Source organism: Oncorhynchus keta, chromosome 10, assembly GCF_023373465.1.
Source record: "Oncorhynchus keta strain PuntledgeMale-10-30-2019 chromosome 10, Oket_V2, whole genome shotgun sequence".
Taxonomy (NCBI): domain Eukaryota; kingdom Metazoa; phylum Chordata; class Actinopteri; order Salmoniformes; family Salmonidae; genus Oncorhynchus; species Oncorhynchus keta.
Window position 1 is genome coordinate 81,078,665 of NC_068430.1, and position 24,778 is coordinate 81,103,442.

The window sequence follows — 24,778 nt, forward strand, 5'->3', positions numbered from 1 at the left end:
TCATTCCTCTCTGTCTGTCAGGTAGATCATTCCTCTCTATCTGTCTGGTAGATCATTCCTCTCTGTCTGGTAGATAAAATACGAAAAATAAACTAAAGTGATTTAAAAAAAAAAAGTAACACAAGACAATTACATGACAACAACGTGGCTGTATACAGGGGGTACCGGTAACGAGTCAATGTGCGGGGGTGCAGGTTCGTCGAGGTAATTTGTAGAGTGACTAGTCTTCCTCTGACACCACCTGGTTTAATAGGTCCTGGATGGCAGTAAGCTTTGGCCCCAGTGATGTACTGGACCCTACGCACTACCCTCTGTAGCGCCTTACGGTCAGATGCAGAGCAGTTGCCATACTGGCCGGTGATCCAACCGGTCAGGATGCTCTCGATGGTGCAGCTGTAGGACTTTTTTGAGGATCTGGGGACTCATCTGGGGAATCTTTTCAGTCTCCTGTGGGGGAAAAGGTGTTGTCTTCCCCTCTTCACAAATGTCTTGGTCTGTTTGGACCATGGCAGTTGGAGATGTTATCTCACGACCCACTCCACTACAGACCCATTGACATTAATGGGGGCCTGCCCTCCTTTTCCTGTATTTCAGATCAGCTCCTCCTTCTTGCTCACATTGAGGGAGAGGTTGTTGTCCTGGTACCACACTGCCAGGTCTCTGACCACCCAATTGGCTGTCTCATCGTTGTCGGTGAACAGGCCTACCACTGTTATGTCGTCAGCAAACTTAATGATGGTGTTGGAGTCGTGCCTGGCCACGCAGTAGTGGGTGAACAGGGAGTACAGGAGGGGACTGAGCACACACCCCTGAGGTGCCCCAGAGTTGATGATCAGAGCGGCACATGTGTTATTGCCTACCCTTACCATCTGGGGGCGGCCCGTCCAGGATCCAGTTGCAGAGGGAGGTGTTTAGTCTCAGGGTCCTTATATTAGTGATGAGCTTTGAGGGCACTATGGTGTTGAACGCTGAGCTGTCGTCAATGAATAGCATTCTCACATAGGTGTTCCTTTTGTCCAGGTGGGAAAGGGCAGTGTGGAGTGTGATTGAGATTGTGTCATCTGTGGGTCTAGAGTGTCCGGCATGGTGTTGTTGTGAGCCATAAACAGCCTTTCAAAGCACTTCCTGGCTACGGACGTGAGCGCTACTGCGGGTAATCATTTAGGCAGGTTACCTTCGCTTCCTTGGGCACAGGGACTATTGTGTTCTACTTGAAACATGTTGGTATTACAGACTCATACAGGGAGAGGTTGAAAATGTCAGTGAAGACACTTGCCAGTTCATCCGCGCATGCTTTGAGTACACGTCCTGGTAATCCGTCTGGCCACGCGGCTTTGTGAATGTTGTTGACCTGTTTAAAAGTCTTGCTCACATCGGCTACGGAGAGCTTGATCACACAGTCGTCCGGAACAGCTGGTGCTCTCATGCATGCTTAAGTGTTGCTTGCCTCAAAGCGAGCATAAAAGGCATTTAGCTCGTCTGGTAGGCTCGCTTCACTGGGCAGCTCGCGGCTGGGTTTCCCTTTGTAGTTCGTAATATTTTTCGATCCCTGCCACATCAGACTAGCATCAGAGCCGGTGTAGTAGGCTATTGATAAATAGACACACATCCCTGCCGCTCGTCTTAACAGACGGCGTTTCTCTGTCCTGCCGATGCACGTAGAAGCCAGCCAGCTCTTTATTATCCTTGTCATTCAGCCACGTCTCGGTGTAACATAAGATATTACAGTTTTTAATATCCCTTTGGTAGGAAAGTCTTAATCGTAGATCGTCCAGTTTGTTTTCCAATGATTGCACGTTGGCCAGTAATACGGAGGGAAGTGGTGGTTTACCTACTCGTCTGCGAATTTCATCTCTCTGGTGGATCATCAGGATGCAGAACAGAAGAAGCTTTTCAGCTTTGTCTTGTTCTCTTACATTTTCCTCCCTGTTCCTCTCTTTCTCTCTATCCTTTCTAACCCCCCCTCTCTCGCTCTGTCGGTCTCTCTTTGTCTGTCTCTGTCTTTCTCTCTCTCTATGTCTCTCTTGGTGTGTTTCTCTCACTCTCTCTCTTTGTCTTTGTCTCTCTTTCTAGCCCTCCCTCTTTCTCTCTTCCATACATCATATGTGATCAGTGTGGTTTGTTTGTGTGTGAGTGTCTGTGTTGATCACATGTATCTAGTAGATCACTAAGAGATGTGTCTGTGTTTCTCTCAGTTGATTGGCTGTCAGGTCCGCAGGGATCCAGAGGGATCTACTGAGCGCTACACACGCTGGATCAACAACATCAGCCAGGATCAACTCAGCACCCAGGTAACACACACTCAGGGTGTGTGTGTATGTGGGGTCGCGTGCCAGGCACTAGCCAGGTCCGATGGAAACAGGATGGAGCCTGCAGTTTCCACACACACACACACACACACACACACACACACACAGTATAGCTTCCGTCCCTCTCCTCGCTCCTCCCTGGGCTCGAACCAGGAACACAACAACAACAGCCACCCTCGAAGCAGCGTTGCAGAGCAAGGGAAACAACCACAGGCCCAGAGCGAGTGACGTTTGAAACGCTATTAGCGCGCGCTAACTAGCTAGCTATTTCACTTCGGTTACACCAGCCTCATCTCGGGAGTTGATAGGCTTGAAGTCATAAACAGCGCAATGCTTGACGCACAAAGTGCTGTTTGAATTAATGTTTACGTGCCTGCTTCTGCCTACCACCGCTCAGTCAGATACTTAGATGCTTGTATGCTATGTCAGATTATATGCAACGCAGGACACGCTAGATAATATCTAGTAATATCATCAACCATGTGTAGTTAACTAGTGGTTATGATTGATTGTTTTTTATAAGATAAGTTTAATGCTAGCCAGCAACTTACCTTGGCTTACTGCAGTCGCGTAACAGGCAGTCTCCTTGTAGAGTGCAACGAGAGAGAGGCAGGTCTTTATTGCGTTGGACTAGTTAACTGTAAGGTTGCAAGATTGGCTCCCATGAGCTGACAATTAACCCACCGTTAACCCACCTGACAGTTAACCCACCGTTCATAGGCCGTCATTGAAAATAAGAATGTGTTCTTAACTGACTTGCCTAGTTAAATAAAGGTCTAAAAAAATATATTAAAACAATTTTTAAAAATCGGCAAATCGGCGCCCAAAAATACCAATTTCCTATTGTTATGAAAATTTGAAATCGGCCCTAATTAATCAGCCATTCCCATTTAATCGGTCGACCTCTAGCTGGTATCGCGCAAATGTCGTGCAAAGATTCCGGTTGGAAGATTCCCGGAATCAGGAGAGAATATTAATCTTCCAACCAGGAAAACCTGGGAATTTTCGGAAAGTTGGCTGAATTTTGCAAGCCTAAATACTTGAGTGGAAAGTAGAGCTCTGTGATTCAGGTCTAACTCGGAGAGGAACGTAGAGCTCTGTGATTCAGCTCTAAGTCAGGGAGAGGAAAGTAAATATAATAAATAATAATATATGCCATTTAGCTGCTCTGTTATTCAGCTCTACAGTCAGGGAGAGGAAAGTGTGTGCATCATTCTCTAAGTCAGGGGAGGTCCCGGATTCAGCTCTAAGTCAGGGAACCCACTACTCTCTGGTGTCTACAAGCACCATGCTCTGTGATTCAACTCTAAGTCAGGGAGGACCACGTAGGCTCTGAGATTCAGCTCTAAGTCAGGGAGAGGAAGTAGAGCTCTGTGATTCAGCTCTAACTCAGGGAGAGGAACGTGAGCTCTGTGATTCAGCTCTAACTCAGGGAGGGGAACGTAGAGCTCTGTGATTCAGCTCTAAGTCAGGGAGAGGAACGTCTTTTCTGTGATTCAGCTCTAACTCAGGGAGAGGAACGTAGAGCTCTGTGATTCAGCTCTAAGTCAGGGAGAGGAAAGTAGAGCTCTGTGATTCAGCTCTAAGTCAGGGAGAGGAACGTAGAGCTCTGTGATTCAGCTCTAAGTCAGGGAGAGGAAACGTAGAGCTCTGTGATTCAGCTCTAAGTCAGGGAGAGGAACGTAGAGCTCTGTGATTCAGCTCTAAGTCAGGGAGAGGAAAGTAGAGCTCTGTGATTCAGCTCTAAGTCAGGGAGAGGAACGTAGAGCTCTGTAATTCAGCTCTAAGTCAGGGAGAGGAACGTAGAGCTCTGTGATTCAGCTCTAAGTCAGGGAGAGGAACGTAGAGCTCTGTGATTCAGCTCTAAGTCAGGGAGAGGAAAGTAGAGCTCTGTGATTCAGCTCTAAGTCAGGGAGAGGAAAGTAGAGCTCTGTGATTCAGTACAACTGAATACAACTGGCCTGGATTTTGCCTGGCTGGTCCACGTGTAGACACACACACACACACACACACACACACACACACACACACACACACACACACACACACACACACACACACACACACACACACACACACACACACACACAGACAGACAGAGTACAGACACACACACACACGGCCTTTGTCACCTCTCTCCTCCTTGTCTCTCTCTACCTCTCGCCTCCTCTCTCTCTCCTTGTCTCTACCTCTCTCCTCCTCTCTCTCTCCTCCTCTCCCCTCCTTGTCTCTCTCTACCTCTTTCCTCCTCTCCCCTCCTTGTCTCTACCTCTCTCCTCCTCTCTCTACCTCTCTTCCTCTCTACCTCTCTCCCCTCTCTCTCTCTCCTAGGTTTATCTAAGATGCTTGTTTTAATTCGTGCGTGCGTGTGTGTGTGTGTTCCCAAGCCTGTGGAGTCTGTTCTTTCTGAGTTGAAGATATGATTGGAAACACAGTGTTCAGCTGAAGGACATTAGATATGGCTGTTCCATAACTACACACTACAACTCCCCCACTGTGAACACGTCACCACATCACTATCTGTCTATCTAGCCTTTGTCTTTTCCTTTCTCTCTGTCTATCTAGCCTTTGTCTTTTCCTCTCTCTCTGTCTATCTAGCCTTTGTCTTTTCCTTTCTCTCTGTCTATCTAGCCTTTGTCTTTTCCTCTCTCTCTCTGTCTCTGTCTATCTAGCCTTTGTCTTTTCCTCTCTCTCTCTGTCTCTGTCTATCTAGCCTTTGTCTTTTCCTCTCTCTCTCTGTCTCTGTCTATCTAGCCTTTGTCTTTTCCTCTCTCTCTCTGTCTCTGTCTATCTAGCCTTTGTCTTTTCCTCTCTCTCTCTGTCTCTGTCTATCTAGCCTTTGTCTTTTCCTCTCTCTCTCTGTCTCTGTCTATCTAGCCTTTGTCTTTTCCTTTCTTCTTTCCTTTCCGTTCTCTCTCTCTCTCTGTCTCTGTCTATCTAGCCTTTGTCTTTTCCTTTCTTCTTTCCTTTCCGTTCTCTCTCTCTCTCTGTCTCTGTCTATCTAGCCTTTGTCTTTTCCTCTCTCTCTCTCTCTGTCTATCTAGCCTTTGTCTTTTCCTCTCTCTCTCTGTCTCTGTCTATCTAGCCTTTGTCTTTTCCTCTCTCTCTCTGTCTCTGTCTATCTAGCCTTTGTCTTTTCCTCTCTCTCTCTGTCTCTGTCTATCTAGCCTTTGTCTTTTCCTCTCTCTCTCTGTCTCTGTCTATCTAGCCTTTGTCTTTTCCTTTCTCTCTCTGTCTCTGTCTCTGTCTCTCTCTGTCTCTCTCTTTCTCTCTCTGTCTCTGTCTCTCTCCTGTCTCTCTCTCTCTCTCTCTCTCTGTCTATCTAGTCTCTGTCTTTTCCTCTGTCTCTGTCTCTGTCTATCTCCTTTGTCTCTCTCTCTCTCTCTCTCTCTCTGTCTCTCTCTCTCTCTGTCTTTCCTCTCTGTCTCTGTCTCTCTCTGTCTCTCTCTCTCTCTGTCTCTCTCTCTCTCTGTCTCTCTCCTCTGTCTTTCCTCTCTCTCTCTGTCTCTCTCTCTGTCTCTCTCTCTCTCTCTCTCTCTCTCTCTCTCTCTCTCTTTTCTCTCTCTCTGTCTCTCTTTTCCTCTCTCTGTCTCTCTCTCTCTCTCTCTCTCTCTCTCTCTCTCTCTTTTCTTTCTCTCTCTGTCTATCTCTATCTTGCATCTCTCTCTCTTGCATCTCTCTCTCTCTCTCTCTCATCTCTATCTTGCATCTCTCTCTTGTCATCTCCTCTCTTGCTCTCTCTGTCTCTGTCTATCAGTGATGTCTTTTCCTCCCAGAGAACAGTAGTGGGGGATACATGTATCTACATAAGGATGCAGTCAATGATATAGAGTACAGTATATACGTATGCATATGAGATGAATAATGTAGGGTAAGTAACATTATATAAGGTAGCATTGTTTAAAGTGGCTAGTGATATATTTACATCATTTCCCATCTTCCCATTCTTAAAGTGGCTGGAGTCTGATCAGTGTGACTGTTTTTCTCTCTCTCTGTCCCAGCCTTTGATTTTCACCTCTACTGACCTCGCCTTCTGGATCTCTAGCGGGGTGAACAGGCAGTGGCTCTGGTGGTTGATGTCCTTTGTCTTTTCCTTCCTGTAACATCGGGTGGTGTAGGTGTCTTGGAGGGCAGGTAGTTTGCCCCGGTGATGCTTGTATCTGCAGACCTCACTACCCTCTGGAGAGCCTTACGGTTGAGGGCTGCAGTTGCCGTACCAGGCTGGTGATACAGCCTTTGTCTTTTCCTCTCTGCTCTCGATTGTGCATCTGTAGAAGTTTGTCCTCTCTCTCTCTGAGTGCTTTTGGTGACAAGCCTTTGTCTTTCTTCTGCCTCTCTGTCTCTCTGTTGAAGTCGCTGCTGTCTGCCTTCTTCTGTCTGTCTGTGTGAGTGGACCAATTCAGTTTGTCTGTGATGTGTATGTCTAGGAACTTAACTTGCTTCCCTCTCCACTACTGTTCCATCTGATGTGGATAGGGGTGTTCCCTCTGCTGTTTCCTGAAGTCCACAATCATCTCCTTCTCTGTTTTGTTGTCTGTTGAGTGTGAGGTTATTTTCCTGACACCACACTCCTGGGCCCTCACCTCCTCCCTGTCTGCCGTCTCTGTCGTTGTTGGTAATCAAGCCTACCACTGTTGTGTCTGTCTGTCCGTCTGTCTGTCTTGATGATTGAGTTGGAGCGTGCGTGGCCTCTCTGTCGTGGGTGAACAGGGAGTACAGGAGAGGGCTCAGAAAGCACCCTTGTGGGGCCCCAGTGTTGAGGATCAGCGGGGAGGAGATGTTGTTGCCTAGTCACCACCTGTCGTCCGTCAGGAAGTCAGTACCCAGTTGCACAGGGCGGGGTCTGTCTCTGACCCTGGGTCTCGAGCTCTGATGGTCTAGCTTGGAGGGTACTATGGTGTTGAATGCCGAGCTGTAGTCGATGAACAGCATTCTCACATAGGTATTCCTCTTGTCCAGATGGGCAGTGTGCAGTGTGTTTGAGATTGCATCGTCTGTGGACCTATTTGGGCGGTAAGCAAAGCCTTTGGATCTGGGTCTAGGGTGTCAGGTAGGGTGGAGGTGATATGGTCCTTGACTAGTCTCTCAAAGCACTTCATGATGACGGAAGTGAGTGCTTTTCGGGGCGGTAGTCGTTTGCTCAGTCTACCTTAGCTTTCTTGGGAACAGGAACAATGGTGGCCCTCTTGAAGCATGTGGGAACAGCAGACTGGTATAGGGATTGATTGAATATGTCCGTAAACACATCTAGCCAGCTGGTCTGCTCATGCTCTGAGGCGCGGCTGGGGATGCCGTCTGGGCCTGTAGCCTTGCAGATGGTTAACACTTTTAAATGTCTTACTCACCTCAGCTGCAGTGAAGGAGAGAGGCATGTTTTCTTGCAGGCCGTGTCAGTGGCACTGTATTGTCCTCAAAGCAGGCAAAAAGTTATTTAGTCTGCCTGGGAGCAAGATATCCTGGTCCGTGACTGGGCTGGATTTCTTCAGTATTCCGTGATTGACTGTAGACCCTGCCACATGCCTCTTGTGTCTGAGCCGTTGAATTGAGATTCTACTTTGTCTCTGTACTGACTGCTTAGCTTGTTTGATAGCCTTGAACGGGGGAATAGCTGCACTGTTTGTATTCGGTCATGTTAAGGTGGGACCAGACACCTTGCCCTGATTAAAAGCAGTGGTTCTGCGCTTTCAGTCTTCAGCAGTCATGCTGCCATCAATCTCACGGTTTCTGGTTAGGGAATGTTTTAATCGTTGCTATCAAAGACATCTTCAACGCACGTTCTAATGAACTCGCACACCGAATGCGTATTCACAATATTGTTGTCTGACGCACATACACACAACATATCCCAGATATCTCACGTGATGGAAGCAGTCTTGGAGTGTGGGTGTTTGATCGGACACAGCGTTGGACAGACCTCAGCGTGGGGCCTCTTGTTTCAGTTTCTGTCTGTAGGCAGGGATCAGTTGCAAAATGGAGTCGTGATGTCAGCTTTTCCCAGAGAATAGGGGCGGGGCAGGGCCTTATATTAGCGTCGCTGGACCAGTTAGACTAACAAGGTTTTTCCACCCTGGTTGTGCATCTATGATATGCTGATATGTCTTGTTTTCTGATTCAGCCTTGTTAAACAGCTACAATGAATGCTCCTCCGGATCAATGGTTTCCAGTTTGCAAAGTTTAGTCAAATAAACGTTCGTTCTCAGCCATCTGATGTGTCTGCTTGGGGGGGATATCGGCTGTGATTATGTTGATATCTCACTGATCGAAGAGATATCTCTCTTGGTAGATAATGCGGTCTACATTTGATTGTGAGGAATTCTAAATCAGGTGAACAGAAGGATTTGAGTTCCTGTATGTTTCTTTGATCACACCATGTCACATGGTTAGCCATAAGGCATGACGCCCCCTCTAGTCCTCTTCTTATCAGAAAGATGTTTGTTTCTGTCAGGCGTGCGTGATATCTCACCCTCTGGCTGCACCGCCTCCGGGTGTTGATAGCTCTCTCCAGTGAGCCATGTTTCCGTGAAGCAAAGGGTGTTATATCTCTGATGTCCCTCTGGATATGATACACTTGCTCTCTAGGTGTTGATCTCAACTCTCTGTTCTCAAGAGGGTGGACACTGGCAAGAACAATGCTAGTCTCTCTAGTCTCTGCAGCAGGTGTGATATCTCACTGTGTCCGGAGTCTGACCACTGAAGACCGCCTCGTTTCCCTCTTTTCTCTAGCAGGGTGTTTTCTCACTGTTGCTGCATGGATATCCATTCCGTTGTCCTGTTTGATATCTCAGGCAGAACACAGGATCTCACGTCTCTAGGTCTCTCTAGCAGGGTGTTGATATATTCTTGTCTACTGATGGTGAGTTTGATATCTCTGATCTTGTATTCAGTAGTTCTTCTCGACTGTATGTAATGAAACCTAAGATGACCTGGGGTGTTGAATGTAAGAAATAACTCTAGTTCGATATTCAGCATAGTTTAGTGCAGAAAACGTGGTAATTAAGTCTACAATGACCATATCTCCCTCTTGCCCAGTCTGTGTGGGAAGAGAGATATCTCACTGGATCTCTAGTTGCTGTGAGAGGTGTCTCTATCTCTGCTCTCTACATCATCCAAGTTGATTGATAGTTGTTGGTATTCTGCAGTTACAAAAATCTGAAGAACTACTAACATAGTGATTTTGTCAAACAGCGCAGGCAGCAGGTCTATATATCTCACTGCTCTCTAGATGATGGAATGAAATAATAGTTGTCAAATGAACATATCTATACTGTAGAATCTAGTCTCTCTAGAGAGTGTTGAGCTCTCTAGTCTCTCTAGCAGGGTGTTGATATCTCACTGCTAGTCTCTCTAGCAGGGTGTTGATATCTCACTGCTCTCTAGTCTCTCTAGCAGGGTGTTGATATCTCACTGCTCTCTAGTCTCTCTAGCAGGGTGTTGATATCTCACTGCTCTCTAGTCTCTCTAGCTCTCTCTCTAGCAGGCTGTTGATATCTCACTGCTCTCTAGTCTCTCTAGTCTCTCTCTCTAGCAGGGTGTTGATATCTCACTGCTCTCTAGTCTCTCTAGTGTTGATATCTCACTGCTCTCTAGTCTCTCTAGGGTGTTGATATCTCACTGCTCTCTAGTCTCTCTAGCAGGGTGTTGATATCTCACTGCTCTCTAGTCTCTCTAGCAGGGTGTTGATATCTCACTGCTCTCTAGTCTCTCTAGGGGTGTTGATATCTCACTGCTCTCTAGTCTCTCTAGCAGGGTGTTGATATCTCACTGCTCTCTAGTCTCTCTCTAGCAGGGTGTTGATATCTCACTGCTCTCTAGTCTCTCTAGCAGGGTCTCACTCTCTCTAGCAGGGTGTTGATATCTCACTGCTCTCTAGGGTGTTGATATCTCACTGCTCACTCTCTAGTCTCTCTAGCAGGGTGTTGATATCTCACTGCTCTCTATCTCTCTAGCAGGGTGTTGATATCTCACTGCTCTCTAGTCTCTCTAGCAGGGTGTTGATATCTCACTGCTCTCTAGTCTCTCTAGCAGGGTGTTGATATCTCACTGCTCTCTAGTCTCTCTAGCAGGGTGTTGATATCTCACTGCTCTCTAGTCTCTCTAGCAGGGTGTTGATATCTCACTGCTCTCTAGTCTCTCTAGCAGGGTGTTGATATCTCACTGCTCTCTAGTCTCTCTAGCAGGGTGTTGATATCTCACTGCTCTCTAGTCTCTCTAGTCTCTCTAGCAGGGTGTTGATATCTCACTGCTCTCTAGTCTCTCTAGCAGGGTGTTGATATCTCACTGCTCTCTAGTCTCTCTAGCAGGGTGTTGATATCTCACTGCTCTCTAGTCTCTCTAGCAGGGTGTTGATATCTCACTGCTCTCTAGTCTCTCTAGCAGGGTGTTGATATCTCACTGCTCTCTAGTCTCTCTAGCAGGGTGTTGATATCTCACTGCTCTCTAGTCTCTCTAGCAGGGTGTTGATATCTCACTGCTCTCTAGTCTCTCTAGTCTCTCTAGCAGGGTGTTGATATCTCACTGCTCTCTAGTCTCTCTAGCAGGGTGTTGATATCTCACTGCTCTCTAGTCTCTCTTGCAGGGTGTTGATATCTCACTGCTCTCTAGTCTCTCTTGCAGGGTGTTGATATCTCACTGCTCTCTAGTCACTGGATCCACAAGCAGTCCGGTGCCGCTGAGTGTGTGTGTGTCTCCCCTCTCTCAGGTGTACACCTCTCACGGCCCTACGGTCATCATGCCAACCTGGTTCTGCTCCAGGGATTGGTTCCAGCGGGTCGGAACCTTTGACGAGGGCGGCAAGGTGAGACTCCACCACTAAAACATCTCCACGCAAGTCAAGTTTAGAATCTAAAACGAACCACTTATGCAGATTTGAATGATTTGACCAGTGGGTCCACCGAGTCTGAAAAGGAAGGGAAGTCGAGGGAGGACTTCCCTTTCAGGTGTGCTCAGGGGTTAGAGGTCAAGAAATGCAAGCACAAGACTGCATGAGGACTCCTCTAATTTGTCCAACGTTAGATCACAAATCCATTTGAATAATGTGTGACCTCACTCTTCCCTTCTCTACCACCTCCTCCCTCATCACCCTCTTCCCCCCCTCTCTTCTCCTGTCCTCTTATCTTTCCTCTCTCTTCTTCTCTCCTTTCCTCTTCTTCTCTCCTTTCCTCTTCTTCTCTCCTGTCCTCTTCTTCTCTCCTGTCCTCTTCTTCTCTCCTGTCATCTTCTCTTTCCTCTCTCTTCTTCTCTCCTTTCCTCTTCTTCTCTCCTGTCCTCTTCTTCTCTCCTGTCCTTTTCTTCTCTCCTGTCCTCTTCTTCTCTCCTGTCCTCTTCTCTTTCTTCTCTCTTCTTCTCTCCTGTCCTCTTCTCTTTCTTCTCTCCTGTCCTCTTCTCTTTCCTCTCTTCTTCTCAACTGTCCTCCACTCTTTCCTCTCTTCTTCTCTCCTGTCCTCTCTTCTTCTCTTCTCTCATCTCCTCTCCTCTCTCTTCTTCTCTCCTGTCCTCTTCTCTTTCCTCTCTCCTCTCTACTCTTCTCTCCTCTCCAGGGAGTTCCAGAGGATCTGTTGTGGTTCTATCAGAGTGTTGGTCAGGGAGGAGGTGTGGTCAGAGTGGACCAGTGTTTACTAGTCTACCGCTACCATCAACAAGCTGCTACACACTCTGTCCTGGAGTAAGACACACACACACACACACACACACACACACACACACACACACACACACACACACACACACACACACACACACACACACACACACACACACACACACACACACACACACACACACACCTCCAGCTACACACAGCTGTCCAGCTGACCCCTTCCTGAGCCTCATCCTTGGACACAAACACCTTGGACACGCTCTGGAATTCCCTTGCCGTGTGTGTGTGTTGCCCTTTACAACCTCTATAGCGACACACACACACGTAGGACACGCGTAGCGGAAAGCCTGTTTCTGTAAATACTCTGCAGGGAAGACCTCTCCTTCCCTTCCCTCATAACCTCCTCCCTCATATCCTCCTCCCTCTCATCCCCTTGTTCCTGTTATCACTCCTTCCTTCCTTCCATCTGTCCATCGTATATCTAACCTTGTTGACGCGCTGTCACCATCTACTCCTTTACAAATCATCCTCTCCCCCCTCTCTCTTCCTTCTCTCCTCCCTCTCTCTTCCCTCTCTCTTCCCTCTCTCCTCCCTCTCTCCTCCCTCTCTCTTCCATCTCTCTTCACTCTCTCTTCCCTCTCTCTTCCATCTCTCTTCCCTCTCTCCTCCCTCTCTCCTCCCTCTCTCCTCTCCTCCCTCTCTCCTCCCTCTCTCCTCCCTCTCTCTTCCCTCTCTCTTCCCTCTCTCTTCCCTCTCTCCTCTCTTCCCTCTCTCCTCGCTCTCTCCTCTCTCTCTTCTCTCTCTCTCTTCCCTCTCTCCTCCCTCTCTCCTCCCTCTCTCTTCCCTCTCTCCTCTCCTTCCTCTCTCCTCCCTCTCTCCTCTCCTCCCTCTCTCTTCCCCCTCTCTTCCCTCTCTCTTCCCTCTCTCCTCTCCTCCCTCTCTCTTCCCTCTCCTCTCCTCCCTCTCTCTTCCCTCTCTCCTCTCCTCCCTCTTCCCTCTCTCCTCTCTTCCCTCTCTCCTCTCTTCCCTCTCTCCTCTCTTCCCTCTCTCCTCTCTTCCCTCTCTCCTCTCTTCCCTCTCTCCTCTCTTCCCTCTCTCCTCTCCTCCCTCTTCCCTCTCTTCCCTCTCTCCTCCCTCTCTCTTCCCTCTCTCCTCTCCTCCCTCTCTCTTCTGTCTCTCCTCTCTCCTCCCTCTCTCTTCTCTCTCTCCTCTCTCCTCCCTCAATCTTCTGTCTCTCCTCTCTCCTCCCTCTCTCTTCCCTCTCTCCTCTCCTCCCTCTCTCTTCTCTCTCTCCTCTCTCCTCCCTCTCTCTTCTCTCTCTCCTCTCTCCTCCCTCTCTCTTCTCTCTCTCCTCTCTCCTCCCTCTCCCTTCTCTCTCTCCTCTCTCCTCCCTCTTCCCTCTCTCTCCTCCCTCTCTCTTCTGTCTCTCCTCTCCTCCCTCTCTCTTCTCTCTCTCCTCTCTCCTCCCTCTCCCTTCTCTTTCTATTTGTCTATCAGTCATATTTCCAGCTCCTTCTGTTATCTCTCACTTAACTTCTCCCTCTGTCTCTCACTCTCTCTGTTTCTCTTTTCTACCATCTTAAATCTCCAGACACTTCACACTTCTGAGTCAATCCCTCTACGATTACATGTCGTGTGTGTGTGTCCACACTGCGTGTATATATTTCTATGTGTTAATCTAGGTCCCCCTAAATCAAAGCATCAGTGAAACTGCTAAAGGAAGCAATATGGGGACCACCCATGCACAGTGTGTATGTGTTTTAATTGATGTGTGTGTGTGTGTGTGTGTGTGTGTGTGTGTGTGTGTGTGTGTGTGTGTGTGTGTGTGTGTGTGTGTGTGTGTGTGTGTGTGTGTGTGTGTGTGTGTGTGTGTGTGTGTGTGTGTGTGTGTGTTTGACTTGATCCATGGTTTATGGTGGTGGATTAGGGTTGTTTGTCATGGAGGCCCAGTGTTTTAGTCAAACCATCACATCAGAGGAAGAGCTCACTAATGTCTCCATATGATAACTATCAGGCTGTTGTTATAGGTGTGTGTGGTCCATGTCTGTAACTCCTCCTCTGTCCTCCGGTCTCCAGGGAAACCATTTGGAACCTCCGTGTGGCCTTCCTCCAGGAGAGAGTTATCAACCAATGGGAATCCTTCACCATATGGAATGCTGGGAAACAGGGCCGGAAACTATACCGCTGCCTCAGTTCCTTCAATCAGAAGAAGGTATGTACCTTTTCAACAGCCAATCGCAAAAGGTTATGCAACACGTGCTAGCCAATCAGGAGAGGTTAACAAAACTCTCAATAGCCAATTAGGTTGCATCTTCCACAGTCAGTGCTCTCTGATTGGTAGGATCGGGTGACCCACCTCCCCAGAACACAGTGCTGACCTTAGATCTGTTTGTAGGGTCAATGATCCTTTATCCTGTGTCCTCTGATCCGTCATGACAACATGGAGCTGTTTATCCTGTGTCCTCTGATCCGTCATGACAACATGGAGCTGTTTATCCTGTGTCCTCTGATCCGTCATGACAACATGGAGCTGTTTATCCTGTGTCCTCTGATCCGTCATGACAACATGGAGCTGTTTATCCTGTGTCCTCTGATCCGTCATGACAACATGGAGCTGTTTATCCTGTGTCCTCTGATCCGTCATGACAACATGGAGCTGTTTATCCTGTGTCCTCTGATCCGTCATGACAACATGGAGCTGTTTATCCTGTGTCCTGATCCGTGACAACATGGAGCTGTTTATCCTGTGTCCTCTGATCCGACAACATGGAGCTGTGTTATCCTGTGTCCTCTGATCCTGTGTCCTCTGATCCGACACAACATGGAGCTGTTTATCCTGTGTCCTCTGATCCGTCATGACAACATGGAGCTGTTTATCCTGTGTCCTCTGATCCGTCATGACAACAACATGGAGCTGTTTATCCTGTGTCCTCTGATCCGTCATGACAACATGGAGCTGTTTATCCTGTGTCCTCTGATCCATCATGACAACATGGAGCTGTTTATCCTGTGTCCTCTGATCCGTCATGACAACATGGAGCTGTTTATCCTGTGTCCTCTGATCCATCATGACAACATGGAGCTGTTTATCCTGTGTCCTCTGATCCGTCATGACAACATGGAGCTGTTTATCCTGTGTCCTCTGATCCGTCATGACAACATGGAGCTGTTTATCCTGTGTCCTCTGATCCGTCATGACAACATGGAGCTGTTTATCCTGTGACAACATGGAGCTGTTTATCCTGTGTCTCTGATCCGTCATGACAACATGGAGCTGTTTATCCTGTGTCCTCTGATCCGCATGACAACATGGAGCTGTTTATCCTGTGTCCTCTGATCCGTCATGACAACATGGAGCTGTTTATCCTGTGTCCTGTGTCCTCTGATCCGTCATGACAACATGGAGCTGTTTATCCTGTGTCCTCTGATCCGTCATGACAACATGGAGCTGTTTATCCTGTGTCCTCTGATCCGTCATGACAACATGGAGCTGTTTATCCTGTGTCCTCTGATCCGTCATGACAACATGGAGCTGTTTATCCTGTGTCCTCTGATCCGTCATGACAACATGGAGCTGTTTATCCTGTGTCCTCTGATCCGTCATGACAACATGGAGCTGTTTATCCTGTGTCCTCTGATCCGTCATGACAACATGGAGCTGTTTATCCTGTGTCCTCTGATCCGTCATGACAACATGGAGCTGTTTATCCTGTGTCCTCTGATCCGTCATGACAACATGGAGCTGTTTATCCTGTGTCCTCTGATCCATCATGACAACATGGAGCTGTTTATCCTGTGTCCTCTGATCCGTCATGACAACATGGAGCTGTTTATCCTGTGTCCTCTGATCCATCATGACAACATGGAGCTGTTTATCCTGTGTCCTCTGATCCGTCATGACAACATGGAGCTGTTTATCCTGTGTCCTCTGATCCGTCATGACAACATGGAGCTGTTTATCCTGTGTCCTCTGATCCGTCATGACAACATGGAGCTGTTTATCCTGTGTCCTCTGATCCGTCATGACAACATGGAGCTGTTTATCCTGTGTCCTCTGATCCGTCATGACAACATGGAGCTGTTTATCCTGTGTCCTCTGATCCGTCATGACAACATGGAGCTGTTTATCCTGTGTCCTCTGATCCGTCATGACAACATGGAGCTGTTTATCCTGTGTCCTCTGATCCGTCATGACAACATGGAGCTGTTTATCCTGTGTCCTCTGATCCGTCATGACAACATGGAGCTGTTTATCCTGTGTCCTCTGATCCATCATGACAACATGGAGCTGTTTATCCTGTGTCCTCTGATCCGTCATGACAACATGGAGCTGCATCTCAAATGGCACTCTATTCCCTATTTAGTGTCAATAATAGGATCCGATTTGGTCAAAAGTAGTGCACTGAATAGGGAATAGGATGCGATTTTGGACACTCTGTGTTGAGACACTGTAGTAGGAGGAGCCAGCCGGTCCCAACTGGTCATAATGGGTCGTGGATCACAATCTACTGTTACACTGACTGATACACCAGGTGTGGGGGGCTGAATCAGAGGTGTGGGGGGCTGAATCAGAATCAGGGTGTGGGGGGCTGCCTTAATCGACATCCACGTCTTCAGCACCCGGGAAACAGTGGGTTAACTGCCTTGCTCAGGGGCAGAACGACAGATGTTGACCTTAATAGTGTGGTACATACATTTACAAACAGCGGTTTGTGTGTGTGTTGGTCAGGTTCGAGCGTTCTGCGACGTGGACGAGAATAAGATCAAGAAAGGCTTCTACACCTATGAGGAGTCCAAGGTGCGACTCTACACTCTAGAACCATAGATACCACAACACTCTAGAACCATAGACACCACAACACTCTGGAGCCAAACTACCATAGATACCACAACACTCTGGAGCCAAACTACCATAGATACCACAACACTCTGGAGCCAAACTACCATAGATACCACAACACTCTAGAACCAAACTACCATAGATACCACAACACTCTAGAACCAAACTACCATAGATACCACAACACTCTAGAACCAAACTACCATAGATACCACAACACTCTAGAACCAAACTACCATAGATACCACAACACTCTAGAACCAAACTACCATAGATACCACAACACTCTAGAACCAAACTACCATAGATACCACAACACTCTAGAACCAAACTACCATAGATACCACAACACTCTAGAACCAAACTACCATAGATACCACAACACTCTGGAGCCAAACTACCATAGATACCACAACACTCTAGAACCAAACTACCATAGATACCACAACACTCTAGAACCAAACTACCATAGATACCACAACACTCTAGAACCAAACTACCATAGATACCACAACACTCTAGAACCAAACTACCATAGATACCACAACACTCTAGAACCAAACTACCATAGATACAACACTCTGGACAACACTCTAGAACCAAACTACCATAGATACCACAACACTCTAGAACCAAACTACCATAGATACCACAACACTCTAGAACCAAACTACCATAGATACCACAACACTCTAGAACCAAACTACCATAGATACCACAACACTCTAGAACCAAACTACCATAGATACCACAACACTCTAGAACCAAACTACCATAGATACCACAACACTCTAGAACCAAAATACCATAGATAACACAACACTCTTGGAGCCAAACTACCATAGATACCACAACACTCTAGAACCAAACTACCATAGATACCACAACACTCTAGAACCAAACTACCATAGATACCACAACACTCTAGAACCAAACTACCATAGATACCACAACACTCTAGAACCAAACTACCATAGATACCACAACACTCTAGAACCAAACTACCATAGATACCACAACACTCTAGAACCAAACTACCATAGATACCACAACACTCTAGAACCAAAATACCATAGATAACACAACACTCTGGAGCCAAACTACCATAGATACCACAACACTCTAGAACCAAACTACCATAGATGTCAGATCAGATCTTGGAGCTAAGCTACCATAGATACCACAATACTCTAGAACCAAACTACCATAGATGTCAGATCAGATCTTGGAGCTAAGCTACTATAGATGTCAGATCAGATCTTGGAGCTAAGCTACCATAGATGTCAGGTCAGATCTTGGAGCTAAGCTACCATAGATACCACAACACTCTAAAACCAAACTACCATAGATGTCAGATCAGATCTTGGAGCTAAGCTACCATAGATGTCAGATCAGATCTTGGAGCTAAGCTACCATAGATACCACAACACTCTAGAACCAAACTACCATAGATGTCAGATCAGATCTTGGAGCTAAGCTACCATAGATACCACAACACTCTAAAACCAAACTACCATAGATGTCAGATCAGATCTTGGAGCTAAGCTACCATAGATGTCGGATCAGATCTTGTAGCTAAGCTACCATAGATGTCAGATCAGATCTTGTAGCTAAGCTACCATAGATGTCAGATCAGATCTTGGATCTAAGCCACCATAGATGTCAGATCAGATCTTGGATCTAAGCTACCATAGATGTCAGATCAGATCTTGGATCTAAGCTACCATAGATGTCAGATCAGATCTTGGATCTAAGCTACCATAGATGTCAGATCAGATCTTGGATCTAAGCTACCATAGATGTCAGATCAGATCTTGTACTAAGCCAGATGTCAGATCAGATCTTGGATCTAAGCTACCATAGATGTCAGATCAGATCTTGGATCTAAGCCACCATAGATGTCAGATCAGATCTTGGATCTAAGCTACCATAGATGTCAGATCAGATCTTGGATCTAAGCCACCATAGATGTCAGATCAGATCTTGGATCTAAGCTAAGCCACCATAGATGTCAGATCAGATCTTGGATCTAAGCTACCATAGATGTCAGATCAGATCTTGGATCTAAGCTACCATAGATGTCAGATCAGATCTTGGATCTAAGCTACCATAGATGTCAGATCAGATCTTGGATCTAAGCCACCATAGATGTCAGATCAGATCTTGGATCTAAGCCACCATAGATGTCAGATCAGATCTTGGATCTAAGCTACCATAGATGTCAGATCAGATCTTGGATCTAAGCTACCATAGATGTCAGATCAGATCTTGGATCTAAGCTACCATAGATGTCAGATCAGATCTTGGATCTAAGCTACCATAGATGTCAGATCAGATCTTGGATCTAAGCCACCATAGATGTCAGATCAGATCTTGGATCTAGATGTCAGATCAGATCTTGCTACCATAGATGTCAGATCAGATCTTGGATCTAAGCTACCATAGATGTCAGATCAGATCTTGGATCTAAGCTACCATAGATGTCAGATCAGATCTTGGATCTACCATAGCTACCATAGATGTGTCAGATCAGATCTTGGATCTAAGCCACCATAGATGTCAGATCAGATCTTGGATCTAAGCCACCATAGATGTCAGATCAGATCTTGGATCTAAGCCACCATAGATGTCAGATCAGATCTTGGATCTAAGCCACCATAGATGTCAGATCAGATCTTGGATCTAAGCCACCATAGATGTCAGATCAGATCTTGGATCTAAGCTAGATGTCAGATCATAGATGATCAGATCAGATCTTGGATCTAAGCCACCATAGATGTCAGATCAGATCTTGGATCTAAGCTACCATAGATGTCAGATCAGATCTTGGATAAGCTACCAGATGTCAGATCAGATCTTGGATCATAGATGTCAGATCAGATCTTGGATCTAAGCTACCATAGATGTCAGATCAGATCTTGGATCTAAGCTACCATAGATGTCAGATCAGATCTTGGATCTAAGCTACCATAGATGTCAGATCAGATCTTGGATCTAAGCTACCATAGATGTCAGATCAGATCTTGGATCTAAGCTACCATAGATGTCAGATCAGATCTTGGATCTAAGCCACCATAGATGTCAGATCAGATCTTGGATCTAAGCTACCATAGATGTCAGATCAGATCTTGGATCTAAGCCACCATAGATGTCAGATCAGATCTTGGATCTAAGCTACCATAGATGTCAGATCAGATCTTGGATCTAAGCCACCATAGATGTCAGATCAGATCTTGGATCTAAGCTACCATAGATGTCAGATCAGATCTTGGATCTAAGCCACCATAGATGTCAGATCAGATCTTGGATCTAAGCCACCATAGATGTCAGATCAGATCTTGGATCTAAGCCACCATAGATGTCAGATCAGATCTTGGATCTAAGCCACCATAGATGTCAGATCAGATCTTGGATCTAAGCCACCATAGATGTCAGATCAGATCTTGGATCTAAGCCACCATAGATGTCAGATCAGATCTTGGATCTAAGCCACCATAGATGTCAGATCAGATCTTGGATCTAAGCCACCATAGATGTCAGATCAGATCTTGGATCTAAGCCACCATAGAAGGAGAAGTCCTAACCATGTTATTATGTGTGTGTCCTTTTCCTCTCCTCATTGTTCCTCCTGTCTTCCTCCCAGGAGAGGCCCAAGCCTCAGATCCCTGTACTGCACTACAGAGATGTGTCTCCACCCTACATCATCTGTGTCAAGCTGGTGAGTGGAGAAAGTGTGTGTGTCCTGTTGTTCGTTGTTCCGGATCGTATCTCCGCCTGGTCGGTAATCTCTGCTAATGGTATAATGAGCTAGGGCGTGTGCCCTGGCACGCACACACACACGTACGTACAGACACACAGAGACACACACACACACACACACACACACACACAGACACACACACACACACACACACACACACACACACACACACACACACACACACACACACACACACACACACACACACACACACACACACACACACACACACACACACACAGCCTGCTGATCTTTGACTGCAGCATAATATTCTCACTGATACTTTGACCGGCGCTCACCTTCACACACCCTCTTTAACCAGCGTTTTGCCTCAATAAATATATAAGTTATAAAGCCTTAGTAACAACCAGACAGGGTATAATATAAATATATAACAGTTATAAAGCCTTAGTAACAACCAGACAGGGTATAATATAAATATATAACAGTTATAAAGCCTTAGTAACAACCAGACAGGGTATAATATAAATATATAACAGTTATAAAGCCTTAGTAACAACCAGACAGGGTATAATATAAATATATAACAGTTATAAAGCCTTAGTAACAACCAGACAGGGTATAATATAAATATATAACAGTTATAAAGCCTTAGTAACAACCAGACAGGGTATAATATAAATATATAACAGTTATAAAGCCTTAGTAACAACCAGACAGGGTATAATATATATATTCAACAGTTATAAAGCCTTAGTAACAACCAGACAGGGTATAATATATATATTCAACAGTTATAAATCCTTAGTAACAACCAGACAGGGTATAATATATATATTCAACAGTTATAAAGCCTTAGTAACAACCAGACAGGGTATAATATAAATATATAACAGTTATAAAGCCTTAGTAACAACCAGACAGGGTATAATATAAATATATAACAAACAGACAGGGTATCATATAAATATATAACAGTTATAAAGCCTTAGTAACAACCAGACAGGGTATAATATATATATTCAACAGTTATAAAGCCTTAGTAACAACCAGACAGGGTATAATATATATATATTCAACAGTTATAAAGCCTTTGTAACAACCAGACAGGGTATAGTATATATATATAACAACCAGACAGGGTATAATATATATATTCAATAGTTATAAAGCCTTAGTAACAACCAGACAGGGTATAATATATATATATATATATATATATAACAACCAGACAGGGTATAATATATATATTCAACAGTTATAAAGCCTTAGTAACAACCAGACAGGGTATACACTATATTATAACAGTTATAAAGCCTTAGTAACAACCAGACAGGGTATAATATAAATATATAACAGTTATAAAGCCTTAGTAACAACCAGACAGGGTATAATATATATATTCAACAGTTATAAAGCCTTAGTAACAACCAGACAGGGTATAATATAAATATATAACAGTTATAAAGCCTTAGTAACAACCAGACAGGGTATAATATATATATATTCAACAGTTATAAAGCCTTAGTAACAACCAGACAGGGTATAATATAAATATATAACAGTTATAAAGCCTTAGTAACAACCAGACAGGGTATAATATATATATATTCAACAGTTATAAAGCCTTAGTAACAACCAGACAGGGTATAATATAAATATATAACAGTTATAAAGCCTTAGTAACAACCAGACAGGGTATCATATATATATATATAACAGTTATAAAGCCTTAGTAACAACCAGACAGGGTATCATATAAATATATAACAGTTATAAAGCCTTAGTAACAACCAGACAGGGTATTATATAAATATATAACAACCAGACAGTGTATCATATAAATATATAACAGTTATAAAGCCTTAGTAACAACCAGACAGGGTATTATATAAATATATAACAACCAGACAGTGTATCATATAAATATATAACAGTTATAAAGCCTTAGTAACAACCAGACAGGGTATCATATATATATATATATAACAGTTATAAAGCCTTAGTAACAACCAGACAGGGTATCATATAAATAAATATATAACAGTTATAAAGCCTTAGTAACAACCAGACAGGGTATTATATAAATATATAACAACCAGACAGTGTATCATATAAATATATAACAGTTATAAAGCCTTAGTAACAACCAGACAGGGTATCATATATATATATATATAACAGTTATAAAGCCTTAGTAACAACCAGACAGGGTATTATATAAATATATAACAACCAGACAGTGTATCATATAAATATATAACAGTTATAAAGCCTTAGTAACAACCAGACAGGGTATCATATATATATATATATATATAACAGTTATAAAGCCTTAGTAACAACCAGACAGGGTATCATATATATATATATATAACAGTTATAAAGCCTTAGTAACAACCAGACACGGTATAATATATATATATAACAGTTATAAAGCCTTAGTAACAACCAGACAGGGTATAATATATATATATTCAACAGTTATAAAGCCTTAGTAACAACCAGACAGGGTATCATATATATATATAACAGTTATAAAGCCTTAGTAACAACCAGACAGGGTATAATATATATATATAACAGTTATAAAGCCTTAGTAACAACCAGACAGGGTATAATATATATATATTCAACAGTTATAAATCCTTAGTAACAACTAGACAGGGTATAATATATATATATATTCAACAGTTATAAAGCCTTAGTAACAACCAGACAGGGTATAATATATATATATTCAACAGTTATAAAGCCTTAGTAACAACCAGACAGGGTATCATATATATATATATATAACAGTTATAAAGCCTTAGTAACAACCAGACAGGGTATCATATATATATATATATAACAGTTATAAAGCCTTAGTAACAACCAGACAGGGTATCATATATATATATATATAACAGTTATAAAGCCTTAGTAACAACCAGACAGGGTATCATATATATATATATTCAACAGTTATAAAGCCTTAGTAACAACCAGACAGGGTATCATATATATAAATATATAACAGTTATAAAGCCTTAGTAACAACCAGACAGGGTATAATATATATATATAACAGTTATAAAGCCTTAGTAACAACCAGACAGGGTATAATATATATATTCAACAGTTATAAAGCCTTAGTAACAACCAGACAGGGTATAATATATATATTCAACAGTTATAAAGCCTTAGTAACAACCAGACAGGGTATAATATATATATATAACAGTTATAAAGCCTTAGTAACAACCAGACAGGGTATAATATAAATATATAACAGTTATAAAGCCTTAGTAACAACCAGACAGGGTATTATATAAATATATAACAACCAGACAGTGTATCATATAAATATATAACAGTTATAAAGCCTTAGTAACAACCAGACAGGGTATAATATATATATATTCAACAGTTATAAATCCTTAGTAACAACTAGACAGGGTATAATATATATATATATTCAACAGTTATAAAGCCTTAGTAACAACTAGACAGGGTATAATATATATATATTCAACAGTTATAAAGCCTTCCTAAAAGTTATTTGGTGATCCTTTAACTGGGGAATTGAATTGCCTCTGGGTTTAGAACACACACACACACACACACACACACACTCTGTTGGCCAGCCCAGGCAGACAGACAGTTAATGTTGTGTTTATCTAATTATGAGCTGCAGACAGCTAATCGACTGGCCCTGCCTCCCAGAGCTTCTAATTGGCCAATTATGGGAATCTGTGATTATTCAGTCAGAGGACACTGGGACCTGGACTCAATCTCTCTCACACACACACACACAAACACACACACACACACACACACACACACACCTGCAGCCAATCACAAAATTAATTGTTAAACACACCCATATGTTACAAGTACCGGATTGGGTTTAATTCCATTTAAATTCAATTTTCAATGAACATCTGGAATTTAATTAGGTTTACTTTCTGAATTGACTGGAAATGAATTGGAATTGGCCCCAACCCTGGTCCTTATCTCTTTAACTGTTGACCAATCAGATGCCAGAGATAACTCAAAACAGGAAGTGACCTCACCTACAGACAGGAAGTATGAGACTGACCATGGGCGTTGGTGATAATTAGAGCGATGACCAGCATCGCCTCCTCACTCTCACTCTTTTCATGTTCTGTCATTTCGTTCTCCCAGGACATGACCGGAGGAGTGTTTGAAGAAAACCTGAAGTCTCTCCATCTGGAAGAAGGAGTTGACTATTACCACTTCAACTAACACTCTGAGAGATGGAGAGGAGAGGAGTTGACTACTACCACTTCAACTAACACTCTGAGAGA

General features: G+C 44.2%; 1 protein-coding gene across 3 annotated transcripts in view; it reads left to right on the plus strand.

Moving 5' to 3' along the window:
- The window catches only part of LOC127932535 (UDP-GlcNAc:betaGal beta-1,3-N-acetylglucosaminyltransferase-like protein 1), an 80,290-nt gene that overhangs the window by 19,510 nt on the left and 36,002 nt on the right, over window positions 1-24,778 (plus strand). Inside the window, exons 3-10 of one of the 3 annotated variants that reach the window (XR_008145910.1) lie at window positions 2,196-2,291; window positions 11,008-11,103; window positions 11,846-11,970; window positions 13,981-14,116; window positions 16,634-16,702; window positions 20,388-20,462; window positions 24,636-24,701; window positions 24,752-24,778. The exon at window positions 24,752-24,778 is cut by the window's right edge and continues 57 nt beyond it. Coding sequence is in view for 2 of the 3 variants with exons in the window: in XM_052528441.1 (XP_052384401.1) it covers window positions 2,196-2,291; window positions 11,008-11,103; window positions 11,846-11,970; window positions 13,981-14,116; window positions 16,634-16,702; window positions 20,388-20,462; window positions 24,636-24,716 (678 nt within the window). In the remaining variant the exon portion in view is untranslated. Of the gene's footprint in view, window positions 1-2,195; window positions 2,292-11,007; window positions 11,104-11,845; window positions 11,971-13,980; window positions 14,117-16,633; window positions 16,703-20,387; window positions 20,463-24,635 lie in introns of all 3 variants that reach the window. The other 2 variants (XM_052528441.1, XM_052528442.1) reach the window with 2 other exon arrangements.